Source organism: Solanum lycopersicum, chromosome 3 (genome assembly GCF_036512215.1).
Source record: "Solanum lycopersicum chromosome 3, SLM_r2.1".
In the NCBI taxonomy this organism is placed as follows: Eukaryota; Viridiplantae; Streptophyta; class Magnoliopsida; order Solanales; family Solanaceae; genus Solanum; species Solanum lycopersicum.
Genome location: NC_090802.1, coordinates 61,159,914 through 61,175,778, shown reverse-complemented (window position 1 = coordinate 61,175,778; position 15,865 = coordinate 61,159,914). Strand labels below are relative to the sequence as shown.

General features: G+C 35.3%; 3 protein-coding genes across 8 annotated transcripts; 2 read left to right on the top strand and 1 right to left on the bottom strand.

The window, feature by feature from the left end:
• Positions 1-1,232: 1,232 nt before the first annotated feature.
• On the top strand, positions 1,233-5,907 carry LOC101244170 (protein Dr1 homolog). Of its 4 annotated transcripts, XR_011220093.1 has the most exons (8): positions 1,233-1,606; positions 1,733-1,794; positions 2,563-2,652; positions 3,396-3,490; positions 3,973-4,041; positions 4,315-4,541; positions 5,331-5,354; positions 5,821-5,907. XR_011220093.1 is itself a non-coding variant. In XM_004236052.5 (6 exons), exons 2-6 carry the CDS (start codon positions 1,740-1,742, stop codon positions 4,483-4,485), a joined length of 480 nt encoding a protein of 159 aa, XP_004236100.1. In that variant the 5' UTR covers positions 1,233-1,606; positions 1,733-1,739; the 3' UTR covers positions 4,486-4,658. The 4 variants fall into 4 exon arrangements, 2 of the variants coding, with proteins under 2 accessions (XP_004236100.1, XP_010318905.1); XR_003246098.2 differs by lacking the exon at positions 5,821-5,907 and having other exon boundaries at positions 5,331-5,438; XM_004236052.5 differs by lacking the exons at positions 5,331-5,354; positions 5,821-5,907 and having other exon boundaries at positions 4,315-4,658.
• On the top strand, positions 4,768-6,858 carry LOC101244472 (protein MIZU-KUSSEI 1). 2 transcript variants are annotated; one of them, XM_019213056.3, is made up of 3 exons: positions 4,768-4,945; positions 5,331-5,354; positions 5,821-6,858. In XM_019213056.3, the coding sequence occupies exons 1-3, from the start codon at positions 4,916-4,918 to the stop codon at positions 6,664-6,666; spliced, it is 900 nt and encodes a 299-aa protein (XP_019068601.2). In that variant the 5' UTR covers positions 4,768-4,915; the 3' UTR covers positions 6,667-6,858. The 2 variants fall into 2 exon arrangements, with proteins under 2 accessions (XP_019068601.2, XP_069151391.1); XM_069295290.1 differs by lacking the exon at positions 4,768-4,945 and adding an exon at positions 4,994-5,225.
• A 2,695-nt stretch (positions 6,859-9,553) lies between these two features.
• Positions 9,554-14,812, bottom strand: LOC101245044 (kinesin-like protein KIN-8A). 2 transcript variants are annotated; one of them, XM_010320604.4, is made up of 7 exons: positions 13,724-14,812; positions 12,577-12,850; positions 12,310-12,360; positions 12,124-12,216; positions 11,673-12,038; positions 10,457-11,140; positions 9,554-9,955 (listed from the first exon to the last, which is right to left on the bottom strand). In XM_010320604.4, the coding sequence occupies exons 1-7, from the start codon at positions 14,560-14,562 to the stop codon at positions 9,857-9,859; spliced, it is 2,406 nt and encodes an 801-aa protein (XP_010318906.1). In that variant the 5' UTR covers positions 14,563-14,812; the 3' UTR covers positions 9,554-9,856. The 2 variants fall into 2 exon arrangements, with proteins under 2 accessions (XP_010318906.1, XP_004236102.1); XM_004236054.5 differs by having other exon boundaries at positions 9,554-9,889.
• Positions 14,813-15,865: the final 1,053 nt, after the last annotated feature.

Below are 15,865 nucleotides of genomic sequence, written 5' to 3'. Positions count from 1 at the left end.
AAATAAAATGACTCGCCTCACGTCCCCGTCTTTTATAACACTGGATATAAATATTTAATAAGCATATAAGATATATAATTGTGACCTGAAGAACTACTCAAATTATAAGAGGTCATTTGGTAGAGTGTATTAATATAATGCAAAACAGAGTGTATTAGTAATGGTTGCATTAATAATGTATGTATTAGTTATACTTGCATTAATTATACATAGATAATTAGCTTAAGTCATATACGACCTCTTAAAACACAAGGCTAATACATGCATTATTTATTTAGGGGTCGTTTGGTACAAAGATGGATAACGCAAGGATTACTAAACCATGGATTAGTAATGCAAAAATTAATAATGCAAGGTTTATTAATGCAGGGATTGATTTTTATCAAGTGTTTGGTTTATCACTTCCCCCCTAATTTTATGTTTGGTTTAAGACTCTAGAAAAACTTCTTTCCTATTATACCCTTGGGTTTATTGTGAGATTTTCCATTTCATTTAACTAGACAATTAGTTAAATACTAAAATATATAAAAAAAATTATTATTAATTTTGATGTGTGATGTGCCACCATCCTTAATAGCACAATATATTTCTAATTTTTTATTGGTCATATACACCTTAAATTTATCATAGTTTTAAGACTATTGAAACTTATTTTTGTAAAAAAAAAAAATAGTTCATGTGGTCAATCAAAAACATTAAAAATTTTAAAAATCAACCCAATATAGCAAATCAAACATGAAGAGGGAAAAAAGTTAGTTTGTGAAATCATCAAATTATATGGAACGAATTTTGAGAATTTAAAAGAATATTTATAATATCCTAATACATATATAAAAAAAAACATTAAATTACAAGAAATTTAGAAAAAAGGATTTGGGGATAGTTTAGTAATTTAGGGATCTTGGATAAAGGATTGTTAAACCTTGGATTAGTTATCCCCTTTTCTAGGAATTAGATAAGACCTTGTATGAAGTATAACTAATCCATAGATTATGTTAAATAGAATAACCAAATAATGTTTTTCTTGGACTAAAGATTCATAGACTATTTTGATTAATACCTCGTAGCAAACGGATCCTTAATACACTCTACCAAACGATCGAATTAGCTAAACATAAAGCTATTTACCACGTTATGTTTCAAGTCTAAGGAAAGATGATAACCCAAAAGCCCAATCTTACCATAGAGCCGAAGCCCAATTACTAAAAGCCCAATCTGAAATGAAATTGAGCATCACATAATCGGCAAATCCAGCGGGAGATCGGTAACTTTCTCGTCTCCTCTCCCTTTCACCAAAATCCTTTTTCCATTTTGCTGAAAAACTATATAAACAATATACGTCCGCGTCACCCCCACACACTTCGCTCATGCGTGCTTACCACGCTCCATTTAGCATTCACAACGATGGTGGGACCCACTGCTCATGCACGACACGTGTCCATTCGCGCGTGGAGAACCCCTTGTTGGATGCACTTTGCCCTAGTCGTCTGTGAACACATCCTTCTCTCTCTATATCCACCACGAACCACCACCGTACTCCGATCACCTTATTCGATTTGCTGCCCGTCTCGCCGATCTACTAGTTTCGCAAAATTCTGTTTCTGAGGTAAGATGCTTGTTGAAGCTATTTTCATCGTATTCAGTTGTTGCATTTGCTTTTGTTTAATACGCAGTACTTTGCCATTGTTTTTTTTTTAATTTTTTATAATAATTTATGAATTTGATTTTGAAGGATTAGAATGGAACCGATGGATATTGTTGGTAAGACGAAGGAGGATGCTTCGCTTCCCAAAGGTTTTCCTCCTTTATAACTGCGCATATCTTGTGTATATTTAGAGTGATTTATATGTTGCTCTCGTAATTGTGCTTCTTTTTTTTTTGGGTTATGTTTCTGTTTGATTATCTTTGAAACCTAATTATCGAGATTTTGAGCGGATGATAGGGAGTAAGCAGAGGGGGATATTAGTTGTTTTTGGAGGGGTGATTAAAAGCAATTAAATTGTTACCAGGCGGGATATACTAGAAATTCATACAGGGATTCATGAAATACTGAAGTGTGATACCTAACATTGGAACTTGTGACCTGAAGCAGTTGTTGAACCCCTTTTACTGATACCCTAGAAACTTCTCTTATGTCAAAACAATTCAACCGTTCATGTATAACCAATGAAATCTTTTTTGCCATATTTCACCGTTCAATTTTCTTGCAAAAGGGGTTCAATTAAACCTTTGTCTCCCCTTAGCTCTTTCCCTGTTAAGTGGAGTTCGTGATTTATTTCTGAGAGGGTAAAAACTTAACTATCAGTGACTTAAGTGATACTAATTGCTTTTGCAAAGAATTCAATAATTAGAGTGATGCTATTGGTGATTTCAGTTGCAAAAGCCAAATAGTGGTAACACTGAAGTTCTTCTTTGTTGCTTCCGGGTTCACCTTGTCTGAATCATTTTATTTTCGTCATGAGTTTGCTATTTGGGATTATATGAGTGAGTTTGCCTGATGGTTTGCTTATTTGTTATTTCCTCGATTCCAAATATACTGATAATACGATTTTCTCTTATCAGCAACTATGACAAAGATTATTAAAGAAATGTTGCCCCCTGATGTTCGTGTTGCCCGAGATACGCAGGATCTTTTGATTGAATGTTGTGTAGGTGAGTTGATTTTAGTTTGCCTGATCTATTTTATTTTTATTTTCTTTAAAATTCTGTTGATGTGTTGTGCTGTTACCCAGTAGGGCTTCTAATAGCAACTATGCTTCTCTAGAATTTAAAGGGGACTAGGAGGACTGTGGTTTACTATGAAAGTTTTGTGCTAGTTGTTTGTTAGCTCTTGGTTTCACTCTGTCGACACAAGACAGGGAATGTGATAAGCATCGGAAGGTTTAGAACATCGTTGGATAATACAGGTCAGTTTGAAGGCAGTCAAGTTCTTTTTAGCTCAATTTGAGTTAGATTCTATAGGAAGATGACTCCTGGTAACTTAAAAAGTGTGAGTTTTGATGAAACTTGATCATTGTTCTGTTAAACTAACTTATTCCTTAGATCTTTTTTTTTGCCTGATAAGCTAACCTATTTCATAATTGTTTTGTTAAACTAAGCATAACGATTTGTTACATGACACTACTTCTATTACTTATTTCTGCTGATATTTTTTCAAGTATGTTTTGATTGAAGTTTTGTATATTTTTATTGATGTTTTGTCTGGTGATTTGTGTTTGCTATTTCAACAGGATTGAAGTCTATCCTATGTTCTTTCCTTCTATTAGATAATATAACTTCATCTCCTTAAATTCCTTAAAATTAAATCATAGCTTGATTTCATATTTGAAGGATCTTCTGATTGTAGTTCTGATTTTAATTTGCATGGTATTCCACCTTTCTTTGTTCTTGTGCAGAGTTCATCAATCTTATCTCATCAGAATCAAATGAAGTTTGTAATAGAGAAGATAAACGAACAATTGCACCAGAACATGTACTCAAAGCCTTAGAGGTACTTTTTGATCCTGGAGTTACTCTATTATGTTCATCATCATCATCTTGCTCTTTTTGCAATTCTCTTCTGTTCTCAGCTGCAGTCCCCTAAGCATGAGTTCATTTGAAGGTGATTTAAAGAATTTCAAACCTAGTTCTCATATGACGTCACAAAGTGGCATGGTGCCATTAAGAATGATGTAATGCAAACCTTGTTATTTAGTTTCATGTTTGGTTTGGTATGGTAGTGATGTTAGGCAACATCAATATCACTCTCATGCTTTAGGTCTCTAGCAACAAGTTTTCACCATGAAACCATGGACCAGTTTTAGTTTTCATTTCTTAAATGCTTCTATAATTGTTAGTGTTGCATCATTATCGTTACAAAAATAAAAATAAAAATGATAGTGTTAAATAACAAGAGAACTTCAAGTTTTCACTGTGAAAATTTGTTCTATATCCTACCGCATCCTGGGAATGATGAACACTTTTGACTTTCAGGTTCTTGGCTTTGGGGAATATACTGAAGAAGTTTATGCTGCATATGAACAACACAAGTTGGAGACTGTGGTAAGTAGGAGCTAATTTCTGTCTTACATTGTTGGAAATTGGAATCTATGAAAATGGCCTAAAAGTTAGGATGTATGAAGGATCCTTTTGCTGTTGTAACAAAGTCATTTATTCCTTTTCTTTTCTGACCCTTGGTCCAAAACCTCTCTGCATGTAGCTAGAGCTAGGCGACATTTATTTTGAATTCAAAAAGTTTTGTGACCATGTGAAACGATTTAATGATGAAATTATCTTCATTCACGATTGCCCTTTTGCTTTGTGTTTCTCCCGTAGGACACTGTGAGAGCTGGGAAGTTGAGCAATAATATAGCTGAAATGACTGAAGAAGAAGCATTAGCTGCACAACAAAGGATGTTTGCTGAAGCACGTGCGAGGATGAATGGAGTTGGTACAGTTCCGCCCAAACAGCAAGACCCGGAAACAGAGCAAAAATTGGACTGCTAGTGCAAACATAGGGCGTAGTTTTTCTCTGTAGGCAAGCACCTCTTTAGTTTTTACAGGTGGTTTCTCTTTTATTATGTACAAAAAGCTCCATTGGCACTTTTACCTGCTTGTGAACTTGAGTGCAATTTGTACTCTTTTAATTATGTCTATATTTTCTGTACTTGGTGAATTTACTTCAGAATAGTCTCTACGGCCTACAAGTGCTTTCAGTATATTATTTTATTTGTCAAGAGTGGGAATTTGTCATCAGTTGGCCCTTTCACACTAATTGGCCGACTCAGCCCCCACCCAGGGCCAATTTGATTGATTGCGTTGGGGTTTTCATCTTTATTACTTTTACCTAATAAAAAAATTGTCACAGCACTGAAAACCATTAGGGGACGAATAATGAATGTGATGGTCGCTATACACTTATTTGGTCATTGTTGTAATGGCTTTACAACTCAACTTAGTCCTCCCTGTAAGTTTCCTGTTTACTTTGGATCCACCATTATCCTTTACTGAGTTTGTTTCTGCTAGGATTTGACTCATGATTTCCTATAGTGATTCACTCACTTCTTTGACTGCCAAGTTGTGCTCCGCCATACTCGGTTTTGGTGCAAACCTTTACCCTTCCAAACATTGAAGAAAAAGCCTTCGCTATTTAGGCCCACCATATGGTTGGCATTTTTTCTCTTTTCCTGCAAAAAAAGAATGAGAGAATTAAAAGAATGTCAGTTTTGATGCACTGTCTATCGCAGGTTTATTGTGTCTTGAGTAGTAACATAATATTTCATCTATTTTGCAACGTTTCAGAATGTGTGTGATTACTGATCTGAGGCAAACATCATTACTGTTGTGTGCAGGTTTTATCATACAGGAAGCAGAAGGTTGGTGTTGGGAGGATGTCTAGTGTAAATAGTGATGCTTCTTTAGTTCTCTCTTTCACTGTTTTTGTTCAGGTCAAAAAAGAGCCAGTCAAGCTATTTTTTTCTCACCATACCCCACAAGAAAGTGAAATAACACATCTTATGTCTCCCTGAGATTCCTTTCTTTATTTCAAAACATTTACCTTTCTCTCCTCACATCCTCTCAAGCCTTCACTTTTCCCTGTGTTGTGTTGTGTTGTTATTACTCCCAATTCCCATGACACTTGGTGGGGACACTTGTGTTTTTCTTTATCAGATTCTTATTTGTTTGAACAAAGTAGTAGAAGCAAAACAAATTTTATAAAAAATATAAAAGAGAGAAAAAAGGAAATCCCTTGAATAAAGAAGTAGTAGTAACAAGAATCTCTTTGCCCCTCACTCTTCCATCACTTTAAAGGTGCATCTCCTACTCTTTTTTTTTTTTTAGATGAAGACAATCATGGCAAAGAGTTTCCAAGACTTGTCCTCTAAGAGGCAGTTCCACTGGACAGCTAAAGTCAGCAATGAAGAACAAGAAGAAGTAACATCAAAGGATTCATCTCCAAACAGAAATACTGAAGAAGAGAAAACAGAGAATATAAAGGTACATTCTTTCAAGAATCCTGAAGTTTCAAACACCAAGTCATCTACTTTAAACACCATCCATGAAAACAAGGCTGAGGACAAGCAAGAATCTTCTTCAGCAACTAGGAGGAAGCTGCAAACAATAGCAGTAGCCAGGCTAAAATCTGTCCTAACAGCGTTCGGGCGAAACAGGTCTAACTTCCAACAAGGCCTTGGAACAAGAGTTGTTGGCACTCTTTTTGGGCACAGGCGTGGACATGTACATTTTGCATTTCAAAAAGATTCCACCTCCCAGCCAGCCTTCTTAGTTGAACTAGCCACACCTATAAGTGGTTTAGTCCGAGAAATGGCGTCTGGATTGGTCAGAATCGCGTTGGAATGCGATAAGGAGGAAGAGAAAAAAGTGTCTAGACTCATAGATGAGCCTGTGTGGAGGACTTACTGCAATGGTAAAAAATGTGGCTTTGCAACAAGAAGAGAAATTGGGGCAAAAGAACTGCAGATACTTAAAGCTGTGGAGCCAATATCAATGGGTGCTGGTGTTTTGCCAGGTAATGGAGAAGAAGAAAGTGCTGATTCTGGTGAGATTATGTATATGAGGGCTAAATTTGAGAGAGTTATTGGATCTAGAGATTCAGAGGCATTCTATATGATGAATCCTGATAGTAATGGAGCTCCTGAACTTAGCATTTATTTGCTAAGAGTTTAAGGTTTATCAAACCAAACCTTACTAGAATATTAGATTATAAGTCCTTTTAACTGAATATATATTAATCTTTTCTTGAGATCTAGCAATGTTCTATGTTTTTATTTTCTTTGCTATTTTGGATAACAATTGGTTACTGTAATCTTTTTTTCTTTTCTTTCTTGGGTGGAATGGAAAATATATGTTACCTTTAAATGATTGAATTAGTGCATGATCATATAAGACAAATATTCATTCTTTTTGTCTTCTAATTCTCTATTGATACCATGACATTTTGTCACATAATTTTCTCCTGTATACATCAAAGTAATTGGCATTTTGTGATTGAAATTCTTGAATCTGTTTAGCACAAACACCCCTTTTATTCAAATTGTCATGACAAAAGGGGTTTGTTATTCCTTTTGCTTCTTTTCTTGACTGCTTTTTTCTCCCTCAAATCTTTAAAGATTTGGTAGGTTTCTTTTTCTGGCAAGTAGCTAGATATAATACTAGATAAATTTTGATCCAAAGGGTATAAAAATTGCATGTTCCAATCATTGGTTTTGGTGTCTAGACTTGATCAAAGCAACATGAGAATCCCAAGAAGTTAAACTATTTACTACTACTACTACTAGTAAAGCTACATCATAGAAGTTCTCAAAAGCAAAAATCAACCCAAACTTTCCTTCAATAACTGACATGTTACTCAGCTTTAGAACTTAGCTTTCCCTTTACACCATTAGAAGTTTCAAATTTACCAGATTTTTCCATCTTTTATTTGACAGACATATCCATTATCAAGGATGTGTTTAAAAGTTAGTTAGAGAAGGTTAAAAAGGACAACATGATACACTTAACTCTCGCACTATGCGAGAAATCGACTGGAATTCGCAGTTTGAATTTGTAATCTCTTGATCATACGATGGCAACTTTTAGCGTTGCCTGATTGAAAAGGTTAAAAAGGACAACATGTTGCACCGAACTACGGCTACTCCATGAATCTAGGGAAAGGCCCAAATTACACTGCGGTATACGTACACATAATTACTTTGTATTTCTTTAAGGAACTTGTTTTCCTCTGTGACCTGTCGATGATATGACCACATGTTCCAAAATTTTACTTAGGTAAACATGTCCATTTGCTTGTTTCAGAATAATGCTCTGACCCCTTATTAATGACTAATAAATGAAATAATAAAAGGGTAGGTAAACTATTATGATGCTATTAGAAAATTATTAGAACAAAAGTTTTGTTTACCGTAAGTAATGATTCTTATCCTATTTTCAAGGCTTTATATTTATTTGTTTTATTTCCAATATCCTTTATACAAAGCGAAAAAAAGATAAGGGGGCCATCTTAGTGGATGTGTGATGGAGTACAACAATCAAATAAATGAAAATATCAAAATTAATATCACAGTAACCGAGGTTTTCTTTTTATCATGTTGCTATCATTATCCAAAGTTTCAATAGTTGTTTAATAGCTTTTTATAACAAATTAATAAATAATAATATTGCGTCGTCCACGTACAATACATGTTTAATGATGTAAAATTAATATAAAAATTATTGAGTTTTCAAAGTAACATTTGCATCCGCCGCTACTTGATCAATCAAGCACAAATATAAAAATGCTGATGAATTGTTTTTGGCTTTAGTATGTCCCATCTAATCATTTGCAAATTCAATTACAATTTGATATTAAGTTAAGTAGGAAAAATACTAGTTATAAAAATGAAAAGCTTAAGGATTTTAGAGGTCCTAGCAAGATATGACACAATTTTGGGCATGTTAGGATTATTTTAGTCTGTTACTAATGGTTCAATCATTAGGAAAGTAGAGTGCATTTATTTTAATTATTGCTTGCTAAATATTAATTTGCCAACATTTTCTTTGTCTATCAGGCAAAATTAATTGTAGGACAAAAAGGAATTACGACCGTTGTTAAAAGAGTATTCAAGACATTTTGGTAAAAAAAATTAAAAATAAGTAACAAAACAACATTCGTAACGACAGTATAACAAAAATAACTTTTAGCGGCATTAAATATTGACATAAATAAAGAGTGCTAAATTCTTTACCGGCATTAGTTAAGTGCCATTAGAACCAATGTCGCTAAAGACTTAAGAAACGTATACAAAGAGTGACAATTGCCGCTACAAATACATCTTCTTAATTGTTGCAAATGATCATTTTTGTTGTAGTGTGAAGTCTATGTCATTTCATATATGGGAATTGTCTAATATCTTTGTTGATGAGAGGTAATAGGTACCAAATACCACATTATTTTTCTCTAAGAAGAATAAACAAGAAACAACATTCATAGTGATGTCAATATCAATTGGTTAACCAACTTTTTATTAGGTTTACAATTGGTAGCATATATTTAGCTGGATAACTTTCTGACATTTGTCTCATTTGAATCTAATTGTTCTGTCTTTGATGCTATGTCTGAATATACTTTTAAAAACTACTCAAAACGAGACAATTTTATTTTATATTGTATTTTTGATTAAAATATATCTTTAATATTATGTTTTTTGCTGAAATATGTCCTTCAACGAACAAAATAGCTCAAAGATATCCTTACGTTACTCGTTAATGCTCCAAAACAAGGACAAATGGGTCATTGACAATAGAAATGGAGCTTAAAATACTTTTATCTTCTTTCACGTCCAAAGAGAAGCTCTCCATGTTTCATTCAGTTAAGACCTTTCGATGACTGCTTAAACTGTGAGAAAGTATTTAGAACAGATATGTAAGTTGCTTTGAAAGAGTACCAGGATTTTTTATGTGTGAAGCTCTTTTTTTTACTTTTTGCCTATTTAAACTTTCTTGGCTAGTGCTGTTCCAATTTTGTTGTGTCCAAATCGCGATTCACTTCCAGTTAATTTTCGATACACAGTGCCCCTCTAAGAAAATTCATCATTCGAACAACATGTGTCCAAAAGCACAGTAGTATACAGAAGCAAATGGTGCTTCAAAATTTCCATAACAGAAATAATATTAATGACTTCAGTAGCCCTAGTAATCTGGAAGAAAAAGACAAAGGGAAGTCATAAACAACTAGATTAAATCACTGTTAGACAGTTAGTCTATTGTCTAATACTAGTGAATGAGTGCTCCTCCATTGCCTTGCTCCGGGGTGACAAACGATAAGCTTGATTGTGAACGGCCACCAACTAGACTGGAATTGCCAAGTGATCTGCCTTCCTTAGTGCTTTACATTCTGGCGAGCAAATCCTGGCTGAGTGGTGCAATTGAATAAATGCGGCCCAAACATGAACACAAACCAGAAACATGGATATGCAAGCTGCATCAGTTTGCAGAAGAAAGAAACTCAAAGGTACACTTTTAAAGCATGATTATGATGTTGGTTGTTGTGCCATTGAAAGATGTAGATAACTTCTTGTGCCAGAGAGAGTAATGTTTTTATACTATTGCGCTGAGACGGACTTAAATGGAGTGACATGGATAGTGAGGATGTATTAGTATAGCCAAATTCACTTGATTGGTATTGAGGGGTAGGCATCTGTTTTTGATTTTATATGATGCTATGGATTTTCAAGAAACAACTAATCTTTTCTTGTAAGCTAAAATGTAAAATATATTAGGACCATTGTTCAACTGTTCACTTGCAAAAGTCCATATCTATTCAAAAACATTAGTAAAAAGTTATTGAACTATTCGGCCATGTGAAGTGAATGTAGAAGAAGATATGAAAATATACTTGAAGAAGCATGGATACCCAGAAACTCCATGAAATAAATGACATGCGAAATGGAAGTAGAAGATTAGAAGATGTTGAATGTACCTGGAGAAGCATGGATGGAGCTGCTACTGTTTCAGTATTAACATGGCTTCTGGTCTTTCTTCCATTTAAAGTGACAACTGATGGACTGTTAGCTGTTGTTATATCCCAGAAGCTGCGTTTTTTTGCCGTGGGAGCTGGAGAATGAAACCGATGACTTGGACTCTTCAAATGAACATCATGTGGTTCCCTTGGCCGCAAGCTTGCCCTTGTAACAATCCTTTTTACACCACCCACTTGTGTCCCTCCTGCTGGTTTTGCACTCTTTCGTGACAACTCACGGATTGTATCATCTTTCTGCTTTATCTGCAATACGTGATCCTTTTTCAGTCTCTCGATTTCTGCCTCCAATCCCTTAACCACCTTTTTTAGATCTCTAACTGGGTCATCTGCACCTTTTCTCTTGGATTCTGGGGTAAAACAATTTCCAGCCATGAAAGAGGGTCTTGCTTTTCGTTTTTCATTTGCCTGAGCAGAAGAAGGTGCTGGTGATAAGATAGAGGAAACTATTGATGGGGCAGGGGAAGAGTTTGCAGCCAAATTTTCCTTCTGGATTGTAATCAGCTTTTGCTGCTGATGAGCCAAACGCATTCTTAATTCGCGATTCTCCTTTTGCAGCTCAAGCAATAACTTGGCCTGATCTGTTTCAGAATCAGGTATTTGCATTTCCTCATGTGCATCATAAGCCTGCACTTGGTAAAAGGAGATATTAGGATGATAATGCATCCTTAAAATACTGAAAATATAGATGCTTCACAGCTAATGTATTTGTCAACTGCATCTGCATGTCATTACGGACTGGACTGCTCTGGCATTAGATAAAAAACATTGAGTTGGAATTAACTTTTAGAAGCATTACTGTTCATTCTTTTTTCAAACTCATTATACTTCAAAGGAGATAGTAGCATTACATACACTGCAATGAATGTACACCTCCTTTTAAGACACTGTATTACGTAGTATGATAGTAAGATGCAGAAAGACTGTATGACTGCAGAGGGCTAGAGATTTTAGTATCTAAGAGTAACTTCTAAAATGACACATTCATTTGAAGTAGCCACGTAGAGAATAGTAAATCAATCAACTTTACCTTAATTCAAAACTAGACATTGCATCGCCAAGGCAAAAAATCATGATGACCAATCAAAGTATTTTACTTATGATGACAACCAGACCTCAAAAAACAATGTCGCATAGTAGTAGTTATGAGTTATCTAACCTTTGTTCGGATCTCTTTTGCTCGGTCAGCCCAGTGTAGTGTGTTTTGGGTTTCACCAAATGAAAGATTACTTGGGCTAATATTGGCAATCATCACGGTGTTACAAGCACCACCCAGTGAATCCTTGAGTAGTTGAGTGAGCTTAGAATTCCGATAAGGAATGTGCTTTTTTCCCTCAACGAGAGCATTGATGCAGCTGCTCAGTGCGAGAAGAGACTTATTGATGTTAGCACCTTCAAGTGATCTCAAGGTTCTCTGATCAGTAGCTAGAGCTCTTTCTGAACCCGCAAGGTCAATGAGTGAAAGCTTTCCGACTCGGCTTACAATGTTATTTGAACTATCTTTGACATGGTATTCAATAACAACCTGTGTGTTGAATAAAAAATTCATTAAAAATCAAGAAACGGTGGTGGTTCTGCATGAATAATGACTATGGCAAAATTGCAATGACCTGAAGAATAGCATGTGAGCGTGAGGACGTTTCGTTGCAGCGGGTGGGCTCTGTGGTTCGGTTTAGGTTTCCTTGTTGGAGCAACGCCATTACCTGTTTCCATAAAAGAAACATAGGTTAACAAAACTTTGATTTAGCAGCTAATATTCTACTATGACCAAACTAAAAGAAAACAAGGATACATACTTCATCTGTGGAGTAAGCTCTATACTGTGTAAGCCCTGCTGCCACTATTCCCTGCATTATAAGCAGTGTGAGATGATCACCCTTTTGCTAATTTCTTTCTATATATGGAAAGCGCTGATCGGGAACTACTACAACTACTAGTAGACAGGTATAAAAGAAGGGACTAGAAAAGAAAAATATCAAGCAGTAAGCAGTTTATCCATTTTAGAAACAAATGGCAATCACTAATGTTTTTGAAGTGATCATTCTTTAGAAATAAGCACATACCTGCTTATCTTCTCTTAGGACTAAAGGCCTTCCCGGGGACAGCAAATCTCTCACGGTTTCATTGTAGACCTCTAGATATGAAAGATGAACAACATGGTTCCCATCAAAGCTCCTTTGCCGTATCTTGCTAAAGAGATCCTTGATTGCTAAAACCATTACCCCTGGATTCTCAATTGTACCGAGCATTGTGTATGTCTTTCCAGCACCTGTGGCACCATAGCAAAACACAGAACCGTTTCTTCCCTGCAGAACTGCTTCCACAAGCTCTGCTGTTCTGGAAAATACAAGAATCCAAGTGTTCAGTTCTATCCACAGTTTAATCAAGGAGGAGTAGACTTAAGTAGTTTAACCTCTGATAGCAAAAGCTTGACTTCAAGAAAATAAAACAGAAGATAATCCCCTCTCATCAAACAATCTATTAAACCTCACAATTCTGTTACACTTTCACTACCAAGTAGGGTCTGATAAATGAATACTCTATATTCATTCCACTCTATTTAGGTCCATTTTATTCCAATAGTTCAGCATAAGAAAAACCTTAACGTGAGCACTTAATATCCTACCAAATATAACTAGGTAAGATCTGCTAGTCAGACAATATTCTCAGTCAGAAGACTTAAACTAACAAATACCCATACCTCTAAAATGCAAATTTTAAAGCTTCTAGACCTCAAAAGATACTACAAATGACACTGCAGCCACAAACTATCAAGTTGCTACCACACTAACATGAAAGGCTCTAGACATAAAAAGATACTACAAATGACACTGCAGCCAGAAAATGGCAAGTCCCTACCACACTAACATCAAAGCCTTAAAGAAATAAAAAGATACTACACACGACATTGAAGTACAAGCTATCAAGTTGCTAACACTATAGCATCAAAGGCTTTTATAAACAAAAAGATAATTACGAATGTCACTGTGGCCACAAACTATCAAGTTGCCACAACAATAACATCAGAGGCTTTTAAACCTTAAACAGATTCTACAAATGACACTGCAGCCACAAATTATTAAGTTACTAACACACCAATATCAAAGGCTCATAGTATTGCCAAGTTTGACAATTGTTGTTTTCTTGATTAATGTATCATGGATGAAATGGTGAAATCAGCAGAAAGTTATTAAAATTGTTCCAACTCACGTTGTGGAATAAACATCATGTTGAGTAGCAGTATCAGGAAAGGAAGCATCAAAAGTAAAATGGCGCCCTCGGAGCCTCTTCAACCTAAGGTAATCATTCTCAGTGGCGAATTCAGTCAGATAAACATCTCTTCCATCCACTATTTTCACACAACACCTGGCTCCAGCTTCTCTTTCCTTTCTTGAAATTGGCCTCAGCCTTACAAAAACAAGAATTCTACTACCACCATCATCAACACCCCCACCCTTGCTGGCTGCTTTCTCCGAAATGGAATCCAACTCTTGTACATTTTCTTTCACTATCCTTCTAGCTGCCCTAGGCTCTGTATGCGGCATTGTTGAGCTTCCCAATGAAAGCTTTCTTGCCACATTACTCGACGGATTCACCCTTTTGGGGTATGAAAATCCTACTATTCTGTCACCACCTGCCACCACCGCGACATTTTCCTTCCCATCATCCAACCCAGAAGGCGGCGGTGGCTGCACATAAGTTCTTGTTACAGTCGAACTATGCATAGTGTTCTCCCTCATCACAAGACTAATTGTCTTTGATTGTTTTTGCTCTTTCTCAGCTCTTCTCCCGGAACTAACAAGGTCTACACTAGGGTGACTCGATAATCTTGAATCTTCAGGCTTGAAAGATTGATTCTTGATAGCCGCAGAGCCTTGCTTTTGCTGTTCATACAAAAGGGTAAGTGCTTTCATCTTCTCTTTCAAACCATGGTGTGGATTTCTCAAATTTCGAGCCATTTGGGTATCTTCTTGATCTGTTCTTTGTCTAATTCGTTGCTCATTCTGCGGCTGCGAGTCAGTTATCTGAGATCTTGTGAAAACTGGCATTCTATCAAGAAAATCTCACAGTCCCAAACATGCCCTTGCTGATTCCCGAGTAACCCAGTAGCTAAAACTATTTAGATTGCAAGAAAGTTAACAATTTCAGTAAAAATTCAAAGATTCTTGATGGAATCGAAGCTAATTAGCTAAATTGGGTCTCGAGTAAACAGAAGAAATGAGAAGTTGGGGAAAGAGGGAAAGAACAAGATCCTGTATATTGGGGGGATTAACATGGACCGTTGATTTGAGAGAGATCGACGGCTGACAGTAAACCAATTTTGAAATTATAGTAATTTGTAACGGTCATATTAAGTGTCAGATTGTTAAAGGTCCGTTACAAACAAGTATTGGGGTCCATCACGGCAAATATTCACCTTTATTTATTGTGATATACCTAATATATTAAAACTGATAGATAATTATATTTATATAATAGCATTTTTGTCGAGTTAATTGAGCATTTAATATTTTAAATAAAATTAAATTTCAGACTTAAAATATTATATATTTTTCGGTCAAACTTAATGTACAAAGCTTGCTTAATACATTTTACCTTTCAAACTTTTTAGTGTAATTCTCATTTCTTCTCTAACATACTTCCAAAAAAGACATATGAGGAAACTATTAATTTCATAAAGTACATATTAGTTTTACCTTTTACCTTTCGACCTAAAAAAGGGAGAACCAATGATATATTTTTCTCTTTTGTATTCTTTTTGTTAAACTAAAGTGTTTGTTTGCTAACTGTGAACTCCACAAGTCAAAAGGCATTTCCTGTGTATATTTTATTATTTTCTACGAGTGTGATAGAGTCCATGTGACATGTATGACAGGATATCATCTTGTTAAAAAAATGTTTCTTCACACACTACAAAGCATTATTTTATTGAAAGGTAAAATACATTTTCCAATAATATGATGTTTCTACCAAACAGCCCTGGTCAAATGAGCTTATTACTCTCTTCGTTTAAAAAAGGCCTGAGTAATTTCCGGCCACTCAAAATTGTCCGCATAATTCATTTAGACATCTCAACTAATTCTTGTGCCAATTGAACACTTTATTTGTTCAGAAGTTATTTCTATTAGACACAAAATGCTGACATGGCAAAAAACGTGTAATTCACTTTCTTTGAGCGCGTTAATTTATTAAAAATAATATTTTTTTAAAAATTTATACCCCTAAGTTAATTTTTTAAAAAAATAATTAACAAAAAAGAAGATTAGTTCTTCTTCCCTATTTCTATCAACTCCAACCCAACACAACCCTCATACCCATGCTCCAATGGTTATCTTCTTCCCCACCATTCTA

Excerpts from the sequence above, each read along its gene's own strand:
- LOC101244170 (XM_004236052.5), top strand. The coding sequence starts at position 1,740 with ATGGAACCGATGGATATTGTTGGTAAGACGAAGGAGGATGCTTCGCTT. Across the intron at positions 2,653-3,395 it reads TTTGATTGAATGTTGTGTAG|AGTTCATCAATCTTATCTCA; the intron begins GTGAGTTGATTT and ends GTTCTTGTGCAG. Across the intron at positions 3,491-3,972 it reads ATGTACTCAAAGCCTTAGAG|GTTCTTGGCTTTGGGGAATA; the intron begins GTACTTTTTGAT and ends TTTGACTTTCAG.
- LOC101244472 (XM_069295290.1), top strand. The coding sequence starts at position 5,142 with ATGGTTGGCATTTTTTCTCTTTTCCTGCAAAAAAAGAATGAGAGAATT. Across the intron at positions 5,226-5,330 it reads TGATGCACTGTCTATCGCAG|GTTTTATCATACAGGAAGCA; the intron begins GTTTATTGTGTC and ends TGTTGTGTGCAG. Across the intron at positions 5,355-5,820 it reads TATCATACAGGAAGCAGAAG|ATGAAGACAATCATGGCAAA; the intron begins GTTGGTGTTGGG and ends TTTTTTTTTTAG.
- LOC101245044 (XM_010320604.4), bottom strand. The coding sequence starts at position 14,562 with ATGCCAGTTTTCACAAGATCTCAGATAACTGACTCGCAGCCGCAGAAT. Across the intron at positions 12,851-13,723 it reads CATGATGTTTATTCCACAAC|AACAGCAGAGCTTGTGGAAG; the intron begins GTGAGTTGGAAC and ends TGTATTTTCCAG. Across the intron at positions 12,361-12,576 it reads TCCTAAGAGAAGATAAGCAG|GGAATAGTGGCAGCAGGGCT; the intron begins GTATGTGCTTAT and ends CTTATAATGCAG.